The sequence below is a fragment of the Lampetra fluviatilis genome, chromosome 33, assembly GCF_964198595.1.
Source record: "Lampetra fluviatilis chromosome 33, kcLamFluv1.1, whole genome shotgun sequence".
Classification (NCBI taxonomy): domain Eukaryota; kingdom Metazoa; phylum Chordata; class Hyperoartia; order Petromyzontiformes; family Petromyzontidae; genus Lampetra; species Lampetra fluviatilis.
This window is the reverse complement of record NC_136307.1, coordinates 5,163,316-5,180,407: the sequence shown is the minus strand read 5'-3', so window position 1 is coordinate 5,180,407 and position 17,092 is coordinate 5,163,316. Positions and strand designations below refer to the sequence as shown.

Here is a 17,092-nt window from a genome sequence, read left to right as displayed (position 1 = left end):
ACTGCATTCCTTTTTGGGGCAGTCTTATTGAAGAACGTGTTGAGTTTATATCATTTTCTTATGGACAATGTTACTATTATCAATTGCTATTCGATTAATGCGTTATCAAAATGTGATTCAATTCAAACTTAATTTGGAGCTTTCGTGACTGCAGGAATTATTCTTTGGTTCTTTCGGTAAAGTCACGTATAAAGATAAAATAATAAATTAAATACTAGCGTACGTTTCGATTGCAGCACAAGCAATCTTCATCAGGTATATTGTGTTGCAATCGAAACGTCGTATGCTAGTATTTAATTTAATTTATTATTTTATTTTTATACGTGACTTTACCGAAAGAACCAAAGAATAAGTGATTCAATTCACCAATAAATGCATGGCTTTTCACGTTGTTCCAGCTGTTATTTTTTTACCATACTTCATAACGCAGGTCGGTGCAAGTTGGTGCAGATGGCGGAGAGGACATGACCACCTGGGCTGTTTTAATGTATGTGTATATATACGTAAGTGAAGATAGTATATTTTGCTCTGGTTTTCCCTGGGAGAGTATACCCACATTCAGGCCTACCCCAGGTCTTTTTTTGCAAGATTAGTTCAACAAAGACTTTCACACAATTACAGTATAATGAAAACCTCTATCAGCAAGTATGCTCACACTTCCTTTTAAATTAATCGTTAACTTGTAAAAAAAAAACCCCCATCAGATATTACCAGTTGAGTAAAAGCTATACATAGGACACAATATTATGACCCAACTTAGTCAGTTAAATCAAGTCACCACATTATGGGTTTGTTGATAAACCAAATTGGCATATTTGGCCATGTGACAAGTCAATTTGATTAGCTTTGTCAGGTGCTGGAGGATTAGAGTAAAAAAAAACATATTTACACGATATAAAAACTAACCCAAAGTAAACTACTTATGATTTCGTCGAGGAAATATTCGTTGTTAGTGGCAGCAAATGTACTCTATAGCCCCGGCCTCAACACAACTGCCAAGGCCGTCATCTTGTATTCATTGTGGTCATCAAAGACGAGTCAGAAGCTTGCTATTCAAATGCATCTTGGGATTGCAATTGGCAGGCAGATTTGAAGCACATATCGCACAGCTAGCTTAAACGCATCGTTAAAACTTGATTTCTAATGCCGCATGATTTGTATTAATATTCATCAGCCATGTTTCTTGAATTTCCTGCCAGAGGTTGGAGGGTTTCAACACTATACAAAAAACGCTACGAATTACACCATGTAAAATGAAATAATTTGTCCAAATCTCAGGATATGCAAGAATAGGACCCCACATTTGTTTACATGCTGTATGGTTCGAACCCAAGCAAATAAAAAACTAGAAACATTGTTGCTATTGTGAGGTAATGGGGATACTGTACAGTTAGAGAAATTACCCCAAGTTGCTTTCTTTGGAGATGTGGAGACACTTTCTATAATGAATAGTTTATGTACATAGCAACAACAGCGATACGGATTATATAGATTATGAACTTCTTTTGCACCGTACGTGGCAAAACACGCTAATCAGTGCAAGATGCGTTGCCAGTGGCCAGAAGAGACCATTTGGGACATGTTCTTCTGAACATCTGGAACAATGTCCATAAAAATTTACCTTTATAGCAGTGAACAACATCCTTCTCAAACAACACTGTGAAGAATATCTATTGGCCAAAATGTCACCAAGAATATCCTTAATCTTTGAATGCATTGTTACTGATGAATGCATGAAGTCTTTGTAATTTGTGCTGTGCATCACTGCCAATGAAATGACAAATAATTTGTCTTTTTGAGAAAAATATTGGTTTTGGCAGGATGAGGTGTGCATGGCTGTGTTACGTTAAACTGAGACTGCCCGTTTTATGTTGTAGTTTGCGGGAACCATGTGTTTCGTGACATGCACATCGTTTCTTACAGAATGACAAAGATGTAACATAACGAACTTTATTAAAACAAAAAAAAACATTTATATTTGGGAAAAACTGTTTAAAGCAAAGCTCACCGCAGAACCCAATATCGTTCGGCAGAAGTCTTGTACAGCTGAATGTTTACAATAACCTAAAACAGACATGACGGCTCTCACCAACCCCGTGAGCAATTCCACAGTTCCACACTTACAACGGGATTGACAGACAAGCGTCAGGCAGAGGAACTCTGTAAACAGCCAAGGTATTGTGCAACTACGCAGAAATCAGATATTTAAAGATTTAAAATGTGCATGGATAGAAACAGCAACGATTAAAAAACAAAGGAAAAGGCTTTCTTCATTCATTCTGTAACCAAAACTTATTGGCTTCACTAAAACCGTAAATTTAGATTCTTACAAACTGTAAATAATTGTAGTTGGGGCAATAACGACAAATAGAATGATATGAAAGAGCCATGTTTTTGTGGCGCACTGCAAGTTATGCAACGTAAATGCCAATCTAACTCAATGTCGGTCAAATGTTGATATACACTTCTAAATGTGCATTAAAAAAGTAAGGCAATCACACAATTTATTTACATTATGATTTCCGTTCCTCCAACGCATAAACATACCAAACACTATACATTTATAGTTTTATATTACATTGCCGTGCTGTGATTATTGTACACAAGAGTATTGTTGTATACATTTATAGAGAGCCTTGTGACTAATAATTGCTCCAAAGGGGTGACATCTCTTCTGCTGCCTTTAGTTTCGTTTTTCTATGCCGTATTTAGAAAGCGCGCTTGTAAAGCAATAAAATACGTAGGACGATGCTTTTAAGACTCCAATCAGTAGTGACTCCGTTACTGCTGCTTGCACTGGTCGGCATGCGACGGCTCCTTCCAGAAGTCTTCATCATCCCTGTCAGCGGTGGAGCGTGGCGCACGTTTGTGCAGACTCAATTCTACAGGGGAAGAGAGAGGCAACGTTAAGGTCACGTTATTAAGATCAAGAGTCAACGGCGTCCAAGTGCTGCTGGAAGAATGATGGGACCCGATACGAAAGAACAAGAGCTGCACTGCCCTCTGCTGCCCAGCCTCGCAGCCACACGAAAAAAAAACATTTGTGCACGGTGTTCACCCATTAATTCACTATCCAGAATCATTTTGCTTTCCTTCCGAGACTGAGTACTTTCCGGCCAATATGCTCATAGGCTCCCTCAATTAAATATGACTATTAATGATTAAACCGCTAACTGTCTTGTAAATATTAATTCTACAATAAACGCAGAGCATAACCCCATGCTGCTACCGCAGAAATTAAGCTGGCAGCTACGCCATGACCCCCAGCGCAGGTCACACACCGAGCCTGGAGTTGTCGAAGAACTGGACGTTGCTCGGCAGGGCGATCGGCGCTCCCGGCTCGAAGTAGTGCTTCTTCGGTTGCGGCATCATGAGGTTCTTGCGTGGGGAAAGTGGGGCCTTGTTCTCAATGCAGGCCTTCGCTCGCTTGGTCGGTGTGCAGAGGCTGCCGACTGGCGCGTCGGAGGCCGTTTTTGGTGCCGGTGGCAGTTGCGGCGATGGTGGAGCTGCCGCGATGCTCTCCACCTTCTGGAGGTCCAGCTGAGACTGCAGCAACTTCACATTCTGCCTGAGCGCCTCGCTCTCCCGCTTGTACTTGGTCGCGGAATCCTTGAGTCGCACCAGCATCGTCCTGCCGTGCGGGAATCGAGTTTCAGCGCAAGTTTCTCGTTTGCGGAAATGCCGTTACTATACGTTGCTCCCATATACCCTCGATTGCAACGCACTCTTTCCCTCTGTCCTTTAAACTAAAGTTGGGGTTATCTTATCATCCGGTAAGTGTGTGTGACAAGATTTGTACAACTGTATTGACACCGAGCATAAGTTTGGGGTGTGTCTTACTTTCCAGAGCATCTTATAATCCGGAGAACATTATGGCAGGCATGTGATGACTCACTAAAATGGATTCATAAGCTTACACTACAAGCATCGAACTGCATGTAAGAATGTTTTTCAATTCCTATAAGTTATATATAATGAATGGGTTCACCCCTGCAGCTACTTGAGGTTTCCACATTCCAATTTCTGTGGAGGGGGCGATACACTGCCAGATGAAGAAGGTCTCCCTAGTTTATGTCAGTTAAGGGTGGTTTTTTTTATCATACTTTACTATGCCAATCAACGTCTTCAAGTTCAAGGTTCAAGTCATTTTTATGTGGGTTCAGTGAAGGGGGCCACCCAGGACAAGTCCAGATATAATTCACCGATGTGAGCCGCACCAGGGTATTGAGACCGGGTTGCCGGGATTTTAGCACAGCGCCCAAACTCACCTACCCTCCCACTCCACCTGACACTTTAATTACAAACTTTTAAACATATTTTAAAACACTAACATGATTGATTTGCTCATCCGAGTTCTGTGATCATAATGAAGCACGCTGTATACGGCAAACACCTGGCCAAAGACAAACACCCAATTCGGCCAAGAGGCTTGTACAAACATTCCGTGCGTGGGTTGACTAGTACATGACAAATCAAGCCTAGTCTGTGTTTGCCCGCAGCACATTCATTGCAGCAACCAAAAGGCAAATAATAATTTCATTAATTGTTAGAGAATTCTGGGTCACAATTTTATATTTGTTTTACAATGTACGTAGTATCCAGGATACTCAATACATTAGAGCACTTAGCCAGCACCACTGAGATACTGGGTTCTAATCTGAAACAAGGATTAAAAACAGCTTTCCAACGGTCAAAGTCCAGTCAATCTTATCGAAGCAATGTATACAATTTATGAAAGTAATTCTGGCACGCTCGATTTGACGCGCGTGCATCTTGGGTACAAGAATCCATTTTAAATTGAATAAACTAGCAGGTGGGTTAGTGCAGGTGACGTGGGGGGAAACCGCACCCTTCCTTGATCGACGTCATCTTCAGTTTCAGATGCTTCAGCTCATTGTTCAGCCGCGTGTTCTCATTCTGCAGGATGATGAGCGCCGTGGCTTGTATGACGCCGCTGCCACCACCGCAGGTGACGACGCCAGATGAGGCACTGTGACTCGGCTCCGAGACTGCAATGGATGCGGAGTGGACTGTTATATACACACACAAAGACCTCTCCCATATAGTCTTAACAGACTGTTTGGGGCAAGTGTTGTTAGCGAGCACCGATGAAGGCCGGCACAGCACACGAGGGGGTGGGTGGCCAGCACCACGCTCGGTCGCCTTTGTCTACCTAGTGGAATTGTTTACACACCGCGACACCAGGTACTCATTTGAGGCCGAGTTGACCTAGAGGAGGCCCAAAATCGGTTGAGAAAATTGTAACTGGTGTTTGCCATGAGCGGGAATTGAACTCGGGTCACCGGGTTCATTGCGTAGTGAACTAACCGCTACACTACATATATATATACACACACACAAACAAACAAAACTTACATTGTAGGCACACTCAGGCTGTGCCGTGGTTTGTCAAACACTTTGTAGCGTGATATATTTATTGGGGTGCTGTGATGTTCCATTGAAAACACATGGGGGGAGCGATGTTACACCGATGTCACAACAGTGCCATTAATTGCAAGCTTGACCACAAAGTTAAAGTTCTCTCATTAATACAACTTCAAACTCGTGTCGTACAGACCGTTGCACAGCCTAGATTAGGCATCTAAGGACTGCCGTCGGCAAACACAAGTGGCACGGTTCGAGCCGGGACGTACAGGTGGAGTCCGCCTGCTGCCTCGCCGCACGCAGGTCCTCCTTCAGCCTCCTCAGTATCTGCTCCTTCGCGCTCAACGTGGTCTTCAGAGACTTGACCCTACCGCGGCAACAGGGGGAGTTGTAACAACGGTTACAGGTGCACAAACTACATTTTAAAAAAATTAGACGAAAAAAAGATGGTGATGTATCATGTAATAACAATTCCCTGTATGTGTTAAGCAAAGCGTCGCCGAGTCTCAATAATTTTTTTTCAGGAGGGCCCTGCACATTGGATGTTTGAGCAATTCCATTCTTGGGAGTGCAGGAGGCAACCGATAGAGGAAATCCACGCAATCTGCGAGGTGGTTATCACTCACACTTCTGCACAGAGATGCAAGAATCCAAGGAAATCGAGTGAACACAGAAGTACCAGGGCAGAGAAAGGGCATGCCAACAGAAGTGGTTTGAAGTAGTGAATCTGGAGTACAGAGTGGACGTGGAAATGGCTCAACACAGCAATGAGTGGAGAAAGAAGACCAGGAAGGCAGACTCCACGCGAGTTAAAAAAATATAACAAGACAGCAACCTCACACCAAGGGACACCGCAAGCCTCATCCGGCCACTCTGATGTAGGACGAACGTGCTTACGGAGATCAAAGCTCCCATGGCATTAAAACCACTGCCAAATCAAGACCAGGTGTCTTCCTGCTCAAGCATGCTCAACACCACTCGAGGCTAATGAGGCAGTGGTGGAAATTCCGCATTGCAATGACAGGGACCAGTATAAACACAGGATATAATTGGTGTGAATCTTGGCCAGGACTCACTCCTTCTCGTGAGTACTCTCCAGCTTGTACTTCTCCAACTGCAGTCTCGCGATCTCATACTTGACATCTTCAGACTCCTTCCCGTCAGCATCCGGCTTATTTGGCTTCATGAGGACCTGCATAGAATTCAGCAACATCATAAGTATGCTGAAAAGATAGAAGATGCTGATGTGCGAGCTGATCAACCACATGCTTAGACACAAAACATAAATCATACCTCTACCAATCACATCTTTACATGGTAAATATAACATAGAATTCTTATCCGTGGCCCTATTACCCGTAAAAACTCATCTGCAGCCCTATATTTCCATATCCACGATTTTACCCATAATTCATAGGAATGCGTCCTCCCAGTACTCGTGTTTTTTTACGGACAAGAGGAGTTAGGTGATAAAAGACTCCTATTATCCTCAATTTTCTACCCTGTGGATAAGGGAAGTAAAAGTGCTTATAACTACACGGATAATAGGGTCTGCGATATTGGTTCCCCATATCACTGAGGATAGGAGGAGTTCTCCTGAATATGCAGATTCAAACATGGACACCAACAGACCATGATGAGATTATGTAAAGACGAAAGCAGGTTGGAGTGCTTTTTTAAACTGGCCTTAATAATGAAATGCCACCGTAACTAAGGAATAATGGCTTTAAGCAGCGTATGTTACCTGGCATGACCTAGAGGCATGGACATTATCCAATAAAATGGAACACAAGCTAAACAGCCACGGCATAGATGAAGTAAAAAGATCAGTTCGTGTGCAGCAGTTAGATGGATTGTTATCTTGCGAGACCACGAGGACTGGCGACAACTTGAGATTGCCGTCATGCAGCAGTGAATATACGTCACGAATTCTGATGACGATGATTCACTTGCACGCGGCACGTGTGGGGAACCGTCATGACCACCGTGCCCCAGTTACCTGCAGCTGCCTTTTGAGATCGCAAAGCTGCGAGTCCCTCCTGATCACACGCTGCTCAAGTTCGCTCTCGCGCAACACCATCTTCGCCACCTTCGCGCGCAACGCCACCGCTTCCTCTTTGCCGTCATTGCCGGAGGCGAGCAGCTCCTGCAGCTTCTGGAAGAGGGTGAGGGTAGGTGTCAGTGGAGGGTTCCAGCAACTCACGAGGGACAATTGGCAAGCAGGCTGAGAACCATGGCCAATTTCCAAACCTGTGTTTGGCCCCACGATTATCTGAGCACCCGTTTGGGTTCCAGGAAAGAAAATCAAAGCGGGATTTAGACCAAGAGTGTGCGGACCTTTTCCAAGCATGGGCCACATCTCCGGTTGGACAGGGGTCACGTGGAACGTTGACCACGACATTACATTAGTGAGATTGACGTCACACGTGCGAATAAAAGTTGGTGTGGCGGCCTGTTCACCGGGTTTTTTAATTGAGCATTGAAGTATTGCATTGCGATGATGCCGAATCATTACATTGAATTGCAATCCAAAATTGTTACACAACTAGCGGCCACCACACCTTGCACAACTACACAGTAGATCTGCACCCGTAACACACCACCGTGCAAGTGAGAGCACCGAAGCTCACCCTGACCTCTTCCTTCAACGTTTCCAGTTGTTGCGGGCTCTCGGATGTGTCGGCGCTCTGTTCGGCACGGGCGACCTGCAGCTGGGAGCCAAGGTGAGGAGCCTCGCTCTCCAGCACGGCGACGCGCTGCCTCAGCACGTCCGTCTGACGCTTCTCCACCGCGAGCTCGGACTGCAGGCGCTCCACCGTCTCGCCAAACGCCTTCTCGTTACTGCCCATCGTCTCCTTGTTGAACTGAGACATGGGGGATATCACACAATCGTTCGTTAATTCTTGTATTTTCCCAAAATTAGATTTATCAACAGTAAGACAATATTCATTTGAAATTATTGCAGAAAGCAGTGCATCGCTGCATGTGAGAGAATGGCCTCAGAAGACAATTTTTGCCTACACTCCATGGTGCCTTCCGTTGCCTCTTATCCAGTGTGTGGTGCTGCATCTTTCTTACATGTTATACTGTACAAGTGTTTATCACATCGAATGTCATATATGTCGCACGGACTGGACTGGGTGGTTTGCGTGTAGCCATTGGTGACCAAGCTAAACCACTCAGACTTGAGAACCAGGTTTAGTGACGGGCATCTGAAACCCAAAATCGAACTCACAACAATCAACAAATGCCAACTCTGTGTCTCAACATCGTATTAGCTCCCTGGACCGCCCGGCCACCTTAATGAGTTTGTGACAAGCAGAAAATGGCTGAAAAGCAAAATACGGGAAAGTGCAAGAGATTTCATCAGCCCCAGCGCCACACCGCACTCGGCCTGACCTTCAAAGATGCTTCCACCTCCGTGAGCTTCTTCTTCAGTTGTTGGAGCTCGCCCGAGTCGCTCGGCCCGGCTCTTCCACCTGACATGGCAGCCTGCAGCTGCGACTCGAGGAAGGCGACGCGAGCCAGCAGCTCCTTAGTCTGCTTCCTCTCCTCTTGGAGCTCCATGTCAGAATCATCGATCAGCTTCATGAAGCACTGCGACTGAAACTTCATCTCCTACAAAGAGAGAGAACACGCACGCGTTGGCTGAGTTTGCTCTCGCGCGATATTCTCTCCCGCCATCTGGGCGCGCCACGCCGCCATCGCCGTCGCCACTTCCTCCTCACCGTTATTGTTGCAGACGAGCAGCCCCTGCAGCTTCTGGAGGAAGGTGAGGGTAGGGACCAATAGAGGGTTCCAGCAAGAGGAGCAATAGCAAAGTGGGCAGGGAATGATGACCAACTTCCAAACCTGTATCTAGTGCCACGATTATCTAAGCACCCGTTTGGATTCCAGGATAGAACATCAAGTCAGAATTTAGATGAAGAGTGTGCAACGTTTTCCAATCACGGGCCACATCTCGGACCGACTTAAGTGACCACAACATCATGTTAGTGAAATTTGTTCGCAAACCCTCAGTTGGCGAGGGATTCCTGTATTGCATTGCAATGATGAATTATTAAATTGAATCGCAATCCAAAATCGTCAATTAATTGGATCTTAGGCAGGGGCGTGGGATAAATCGTTACACAACAAGCAGCCAGCACACCCTTTCACAACTACACAGTAGATCTGCACCCGTAACACACCGCCGTGCAAGTGAGAGCACCCAAGCTCACCTGGATCTCTTCCTTCAAAGTTTCCAGTTGCTGCTGCTGGCTCTCCGACGTGTCGGTGCTTTGTTCGGCATGGGCGACCTGCAGCTGGGAGCCAAGGTGAGGAGCCTCGCTCTCCAGCACGGCGACGCGCTCCCTCAGCACGTCCGCCTGACGCTTCTCCACCGCGAGCTCGGACTGCAGGCGCTCCACCGTCTCGCCATACGCCTTCTCGCTACTACCCATCGTCTCCTTGTTGAACTGAGACACGGGCGATACCACACAATCGTTCGTTTATTCTTATATTTTCCCGAAATTAGATTTGCCAACAGAAATCAGTGCATCACAGCACATCCCAGAATGGCATCAGAAGACAACACTGCAAACTTCCAAGATGCCTGTTGCCTCTTACATGTTATTCTATATGGGTGTTCATCACGTAAAAATAAAACACATTTTTCATCCTCAAGACCTGAATGTCATATTACCACACGGAATTGACTAGGGATTTGTGTGTAGCCATTGGCAAGTGAGTTAAAGCACTCGGACCAGGTTTAGTCATGGCCGTCGGAAACCTATAATTGAACCCACGACCTCAACAGCGTCAACTCGGTATCCCAACATCGTATTAGCTTCCTGAATCACCCGGTCACCTAAATTATGTTTTGTGAAAAGCCCGAACTGACTGAAAAGCAAAATACAGGAAAGTGCAAGAGATTTCAACAGCGCCACTCCACACTCGGCCTTACCTTCAAAGATGCTTCCACCTCCGTCAGCTTCTCCTTCAGTTGTTGGAGCTCGCCCAAGCCACTCGGTCCGGCTATTCCGCCTGCCGTGGCCGCCTGTAGCTGCGACTCGAGGGAGGCGACGCGAGCCAGAAGCTCCTTAGTCCGATTCTTCTCCTCCTTGAGCTCCATGTCAGAGTCATCGATCAGCTTCATGTAGTACTCCGACTGCGACGTCATCAAATTCAGCTCCTGCAAAGAGAGAACGCACGCGCTGCTGAAGCTCGCTCTCGTGCGATATCATCTCCTACCAGCTGGGTACGCCATGCCGCCACTTCCCCTCACCGTCATCGAGCCTTTGTACGGTCAAAGTACTCAAAAATCGCACGACTGTCAAAACTAATGACATTCTTAATGATACTCCTTGGTTCTTTCGGTAAAGTCGCGTAGATAGAAAAATGAAAGACAACACGACGTTTCGGTCGTAACAGAAGCGTCCGTCTTTAGGTGAAAAAAAATATTATCTGCTGTTGTGGCTTTATATAGGCACGGGAGGGGGGAGGGAAGGGGGGGGGAGTTTGAATGTAGGAGTTAGGCACGGGAGCTATTTCTCCTTCACACATCCATCTCTCCATCATAGAAGAGTCGTTCTTACACAAAGCATCGGCAGCACAACCTTGTGGGAGTGGATACATGTCAGCATCATTGTTTCAAGACAAGCAGACTTTGAACCGTTATGAAATCGCGTCTCATCGGCAGTCAGGCCTGCTTGAATCGATGCTGCTCAACTACCAATCCGATAGGCAAGGACCCTCCCCTGATGTTATGGGGTCCCAGTTTGATGTAAAATTATACAATAATAATCATTATTATTACCTCAACATGGTGGGCTGCTTCAGCAATGAAATTGTTGTTCTTTTCCTGGGCGAGCACCAGCTGCTGCTCGAGCTCCGCAACCTGTCGGCTCAGCACCTGCACCTCGTCCCGCAAGCCCTCGCTGCTCTGGTGCGCTGCACGGAGCTCCTCCACCACTGCCGAATGGCGCTGCTCCTCGTCCAACGCGCATATGAGATTTAATATTAGCACTCTTGTGATGCCCTGGCATACATAACGTGTGTTATATCAAGAATAAATAATTATTAACAACACAAATAAGCAATTTCTCCTTCACACATCTATCTCTCCATCATAGAAAAGTAGTTCTTCTCACACAAAGCATTGGCAGCACAACCTTGTGGGAGTGGATACATTTCAGCATCATTGTTTCAAGACAAGCAGACTTTGGACCGTTATGAAATCGCGTCTCATTGGCAGTCAGGCCTGCTTGAATCGATGCTGCTCAACTGCAAATCCTAAAGGCAAAGACCTTGCCCTGATGTTATGGGGTCCCAGTTTGATGTAAATAAATATATATATAAAACACCCAGGTTTGTCATTCGGTGACTCTGTCATTGTGATTAACGCGGCACGGATTGGTTGAAGTGCGTCACAAGACCGCGAGCAAGCAGCCAACCAGAGGTGCGCCCCTCACAAACATGTACGCTCCCCAGGTGATGTTGCGCCCTAATAAGGCGCTGTGGGCAGCTGATCTGCCACCACGCTCACGGGCCGACAGGGGTGGGGGCTGAGGGGGAGGACTCCCCTCAACACTTCCTAAGACCCCTTAAGATAACACCTTGCAAATAATCCTAGCAGTTCTTTCAGTGATTAATAAGTCATAGCTCTTAGAAGTTAATGTAACCATCACAACTAACGTTTAAATACATTTTCATTCATTCACATTAAAGTTACATCACGGGATCGTCAAAAAAGCTATGTAGAGTGAAAGTTTTAAGTGAAAGCCGCGTAAAGCCGCTCTTATGCGACTTATTCAAAGTCCTCAAGTACAGAAAAGCCGTTCGCGTTCTTTTTACCAGTACTCTCCAATAATACTTTTCAATAATACTTTTGACGGTAAAACACACGTGCACTACACACACACACATCTATTACATACGGACATATACACACGGTTCTCATTACATTAGTACTGTAGTTTTTTTGGTGCTTAAATCCACTGCTGGATGAAAGCCCAACGCACGCTGTGCGAGTGGATCGTAAGGATTTACTTGACCAGTATGTTGGGGGCCGCCACATGCTGTGGTTGTTGGGGGGCGCCTGTGGCGCCCCCCAAGAACCTATTTATACAATAATTATTATTACCTCAACATGTTGAGCTGCTTCAGCAATGAAATTGTTGTTCTTTTCCTGGGCGAGCGCCAGCTGCTGCTCGAGCTCCACAACCTGTCGGCTCAGCACCTGCACCTCGTTCCGCAAGCTCTCGCTGCTGTGGTGCGCTGCACGGAGCTCCTCCACCAGTGCCGAATGGCGCTGCTCCTCGTCCAACGTGCGCCGCTGCTCCTGCGACAGAGAGCCCTGCAGCTGCTCCACCAGCGCCTCCCGTGAGGACAGGTCGGTAGACAGCTTCGCGCAACGGCCGTTCAGGTCCGACATGCGTGCGCTCAGGTCCTGGATTATCGCCACCCCCCCCCACCGCCACACACATGCGCACGCGCACAGCCAACAAAGCAAGCGGTCAAACCTCGGAACCCATTAGAGGCTTCACTTATACCCCTCTGCCATTAGCACATTCGAGCTGAGCGAGCTTGGGGCCTCTCACCGTACGGGTGGTTTTCCACCGGCTATTTTCCGTACCGAGCTGGAACCAAACTGTGATATGCTGGACTCAAGACATCTGAATTTAGCTCTGGGCCAAGCAGCGCCAGGACAAATGATGCATTCAGAGCGTGTAACGTCAGAGATACGGCTTGCCTTAAAAAAACAACCTGGTACTTCCGGATCCCTGGCGCGGCTAGGTTATACAGGGGAAAACTGATATGAGAGCGGTGAAAATTACCGTCAATGATCCCCAACTTGTAAGAGGAAAAGCAGAATTAAGCCGAGTTAACACATTTATAGAAGGCTGCCTGGGAATACCATGTGTTGTAGGCATGAGCTGTAAGCTGGTCAATGGATTTTTTTTATACACATCTGCACAAATTTTGAGCATTATGCTTTGTTAGGTGTGGTATTTCACTCAAGTCTTGGACGAGGGCATACCAAAAACGATCGAGAGTTAAACCGTATTATTGAAATCCTTGCAGGGTATGATTAAACTGCATCAGGTGACGGTGTTCCCAAGATAATCCTGAATTGCATCACAATTCATCACGGATCCCACCTGTTCAGACACCTGTGCCTCTGTCAGCTGTTTCTGCAGCCACACAACCTCGGTGGACTTCTCCTGAAGGGCCTTCTCCATGTCCTTGTGCTGCATCTCTGAGGCCTTCATCTTCTCCTGCAGCTCAAACAGCTCCCCTTGAATTTGCATGGCCTAAAAAAAAATACATGCACACACGATGATATGAACATAAGTCGAATGTCACTCAGCGCCACGGCTCTACTATGGAGGCAATGCCTTTCATTCTAACAATGTGGAGGATCTGATTATCTCTCACATGTCAATCATTAAATGGTATTTGGCCCGACATGCCAAGAAATAGTTTTAGGACTCCGAGGCTTTTCTGGATAAATAAATGGCACTATTATTACGTCCTATAGAATGGCTATTCTCAAGAAGACGCCGCCTATAATATACGTTTTTCTGTATAAGGCCAGTGTGATAATGAATGTGAATTTTTGTTCTTCTTACTTGTTCTTGTGCACAATGCAGCATGACCAAATAATATATTGCTCTTAAAAGCCCTGCTTGGTAAAATAAACCACGACAGGTGATAGTGGCAAAGGGAAACCACCTAATCTATTTTTCCCTAGCTATGGCCCTCCTATTGTGTGTTGATACAAAGTGTGTTGGGGTTCGGGGGGGGGCAGGGCGAGGATATTGAGCCGTGGTCCTGCCCTTTGGCCGAAAACTTACAAGAGAGATTATTGACGACACTAATAATGCTGCACCACCATGGACGCTACCTGTGCAGATGATTGTGCTTCCATCAGCCGTTTCTGCATCCTCACAACTTCGGTGGACTTCTCCTGAAGAGCCTTCTCCATGTCCTTCTGCTTCATCTGTGAGGCTTTCAGCTTTGCCTGCAGCTCCAACAGCTCCGCTTGAATTTGGATGGCCTGAACACACACAAGCAATGCGATGAGAAAATCCGTTCAATTAAATGGGACGCCATGAGCCAAGACCGTTCTTCAGACAGTCCTGGCCTCGATGTCTGGCCGATTCTTAAATCATTATTTTGTGCGCCTCGGAGAAAACCGTGTTGGCACGATTAAAAACAAACTGTGCACACACGAGACTAATCATGTAGCTCTACATTGATTCATATTGATTCTTAATGCACCGATTCTTACACTCAAATCATGTGTGCAAAAATCCACCACGTTTGATTCATGTGTGAACAGGATTTGTGAGGAACACAATCACAGGCTGACATACAAAAACAGCCGGCCCAACAGCAGAACACGCGTTTCTTTAAACTGATACACCTGGTGGAAAGGCTACAGGCCGCCGTGCCACCATAAAATAAAGTGCTGGTCCTTACGCTGTCGACATTGTCCTGGAGATCGCTCTGTATCTCATCCCTCTCCACGGTCACCCGCTCGAGGCTCAGCTGCACGGTCGCCTTCTCCTCGGCCAATATGCCGAGCTGTTCATTCAACACTGCCACCTCCCGCGAGAGCCGGCCGTGTTCCTCTCGCGCGCCCGCCTCCTGGCTGAGCAGCGCACTTTCCAGCAAGCCCTTCTCCGCTAGCAGACTTTCCCTCTCTGCAACCAGCGTGTCCACCCTGGCCGACAGTTCGTCCCTTTGCAGGGTTAAACAGCGCACCCTTTCTTCCATGTCCGATAGCTGCTCTGTCACCACGCTCAAGGCGCCAGTGGCATCCCGGTGCTCGACGCTGCTCGCCAGAGACGATTGGGAGAGCTCGGCTTTCTTGCAAGCCAATTCCTCGGCAAGGCAAAGCTCTTGCTGCAGAGCGAGCTCCTTCTCCGTGGCGACGTTCTCCTTCTCCAATGCCAGCTCCTCATCATCTCGAGCCAATGCCCTTCGCTGTAGGTTGACCTTCTCCCGCGCCGCCATCTCCAGGTTTGCCGCCAGCTGGTCCCTTTCGGCCGTCGCGAGGCTGAGTTTCTCTTTCAGCTCGGAAGTCTGCAGAGAGCGACGGTCATGAATTGAGATGAAGCCAAGTAACCAGCTACTTATCAATGCCAATCGTGAAAAGCCAACGAAGAATGAAAAGCAGACCTGGCAAAGCACCAGACGTACGAGTGTTAGGGTCAATGGGGGGCTGGTACTAGTGGCTAACGAAAACATTTTATAGGGCTACACCACGTGCCCAATTGGTGGGAAGCTTGCAGTAGCTGTGCTACGATATACTCATACCCGCCATGGGGGTGTGCAATGTTTTATGTGGGCTTGTGTCACCTCTTGCATCAAGGCGGCGAGTTCACGAGCAGTGTTGTCGGCTTTGTCGGGGTGGGAGGCCTCTGTTTGCATTTGGTCCCTCTCCATCATCGATTGCAGGCGAGCCTTCACCTCCTGCAGCTGCTTCTCCAGCTCATAGCGCGTCTGAAGATCTGGTAGGGGGTAACATATAAATGGGAGAATGACACCACATTATGGGATGGAGGGGAGAGTACCTTGGTAACACTGGGTCCCCCACACCTGAACGATCAGTTGCACAACCAAATTCCTCTCAAAATTGTACAACTTCATCATCGCCTGCAACTGCTTTATCCACATATGAATGAGGCGTTCGGTGGCGAGGAAATTAAAGAGGGAATTTAAGACTGTAACAACCAATCAGAGTTGCGCAAATGTGCATGTTGTGATCAAATACATCGCTGTAAATTGATAAATGGATCGCTTGAAGGTAGGGTCCCCGTCTCTCCTGTAAGCAACCCGTTGTGCAACTGGTTGCCGACACACCCACAAATAAACCGAGATGTGGGCTTTGGATTAAGGACCCGGAAAAGTTTCCTCCCCCCACCACTGCAACTACTCGACTGAAGGTGGCAGACAAAAAAAATCCATTCTGGCGTTGCCGTGTGTCACCTTTGGGCACTTTGCCGTCGAGGAGCTGCGAGAGGCGGGTGTGGTCGGTATAGATGCTGTGCAGCTCACGCTGCAGGTCCATCTCCATGCTGCGGTAGCGCATCTTCTCCTGCTCGAGCGATGAGCGGCAGCCCTCCGCCTCCCTCGTCAGAGCCTGCAGTCTCACCTGGATGTCCGCCTGCGAGAAAGTTAGACGATTTGGAGTCACGACGACGATGATGTTTTAAGGAAACTCGGCAGTGATCTCTGTAGTCAGATGTAATATTCAGTGTACATTAATTTTCGTGTTTTTATTGGAGCGGTTTATTATTCAATTAAATATTTAACATACAAAACAATAGCTTACTTGTAGCTATGTACTGTAGCTAGACTGCATCACAGGCTGTTTTTTTACATTCCATGCCACTGCCAATTGGTCCAATGTTATTCATAACATTTATCAATTTTCTTTGGGCCATGGAACGTGCTGGAGATAAAGTTAAGGGTAGGCACTAAATGCTCACCTCTGCAATCATACTTCCTCCGCCCTCTACCCATAAACCTCACTCTCTTTTCTGCACTCGAGCGAGTTGCAGCGAAGGCTAGAGCCAACCTTTAAGCGTTAACAGTTTTACATTGTATTGACACATCTAGAGCATCAGACAAGCAAGAAACGGCATGTCTATCTTTTCTTCGCCTTTTCAGTGTGTTTGGTTTCATCATGGCAGCGTAACCATGTCGCGCAAGTCAC

At 46.9% G+C, this 17,092-nt stretch overlaps 1 protein-coding gene across 1 annotated transcript in view; it reads right to left on the bottom strand.

Annotated features, from left to right (window-relative positions):
• Positions 1-1,936: 1,936 nt before the first annotated feature.
• Positions 1,937-17,092, bottom strand: part of CENPE (centromere protein E) — a 37,343-nt gene continuing 22,187 nt past the window's right edge. The window contains exons 23-39 of the mRNA XM_078871715.1: positions 16,363-16,540; positions 15,733-15,884; positions 14,851-15,456; positions 14,273-14,425; positions 13,527-13,679; positions 12,509-12,814; positions 11,183-11,353; positions 10,331-10,558; positions 9,606-9,842; positions 8,785-9,003; positions 8,022-8,249; positions 7,385-7,540; positions 6,462-6,577; positions 5,655-5,752; positions 4,850-5,009; positions 3,282-3,631; positions 1,937-2,882 (exon numbers count right to left, since the gene is read on the bottom strand). Coding sequence (XP_078727841.1) covers positions 2,782-2,882; positions 3,282-3,631; positions 4,850-5,009; positions 5,655-5,752; positions 6,462-6,577; positions 7,385-7,540; positions 8,022-8,249; positions 8,785-9,003; positions 9,606-9,842; positions 10,331-10,558; positions 11,183-11,353; positions 12,509-12,814; positions 13,527-13,679; positions 14,273-14,425; positions 14,851-15,456; positions 15,733-15,884; positions 16,363-16,540 — 3,612 coding nt within the window. The 3' untranslated portion in view covers positions 1,937-2,781. The remainder of the gene's footprint in view (positions 2,883-3,281; positions 3,632-4,849; positions 5,010-5,654; positions 5,753-6,461; positions 6,578-7,384; positions 7,541-8,021; positions 8,250-8,784; positions 9,004-9,605; positions 9,843-10,330; positions 10,559-11,182; positions 11,354-12,508; positions 12,815-13,526; positions 13,680-14,272; positions 14,426-14,850; positions 15,457-15,732; positions 15,885-16,362; positions 16,541-17,092) is intronic.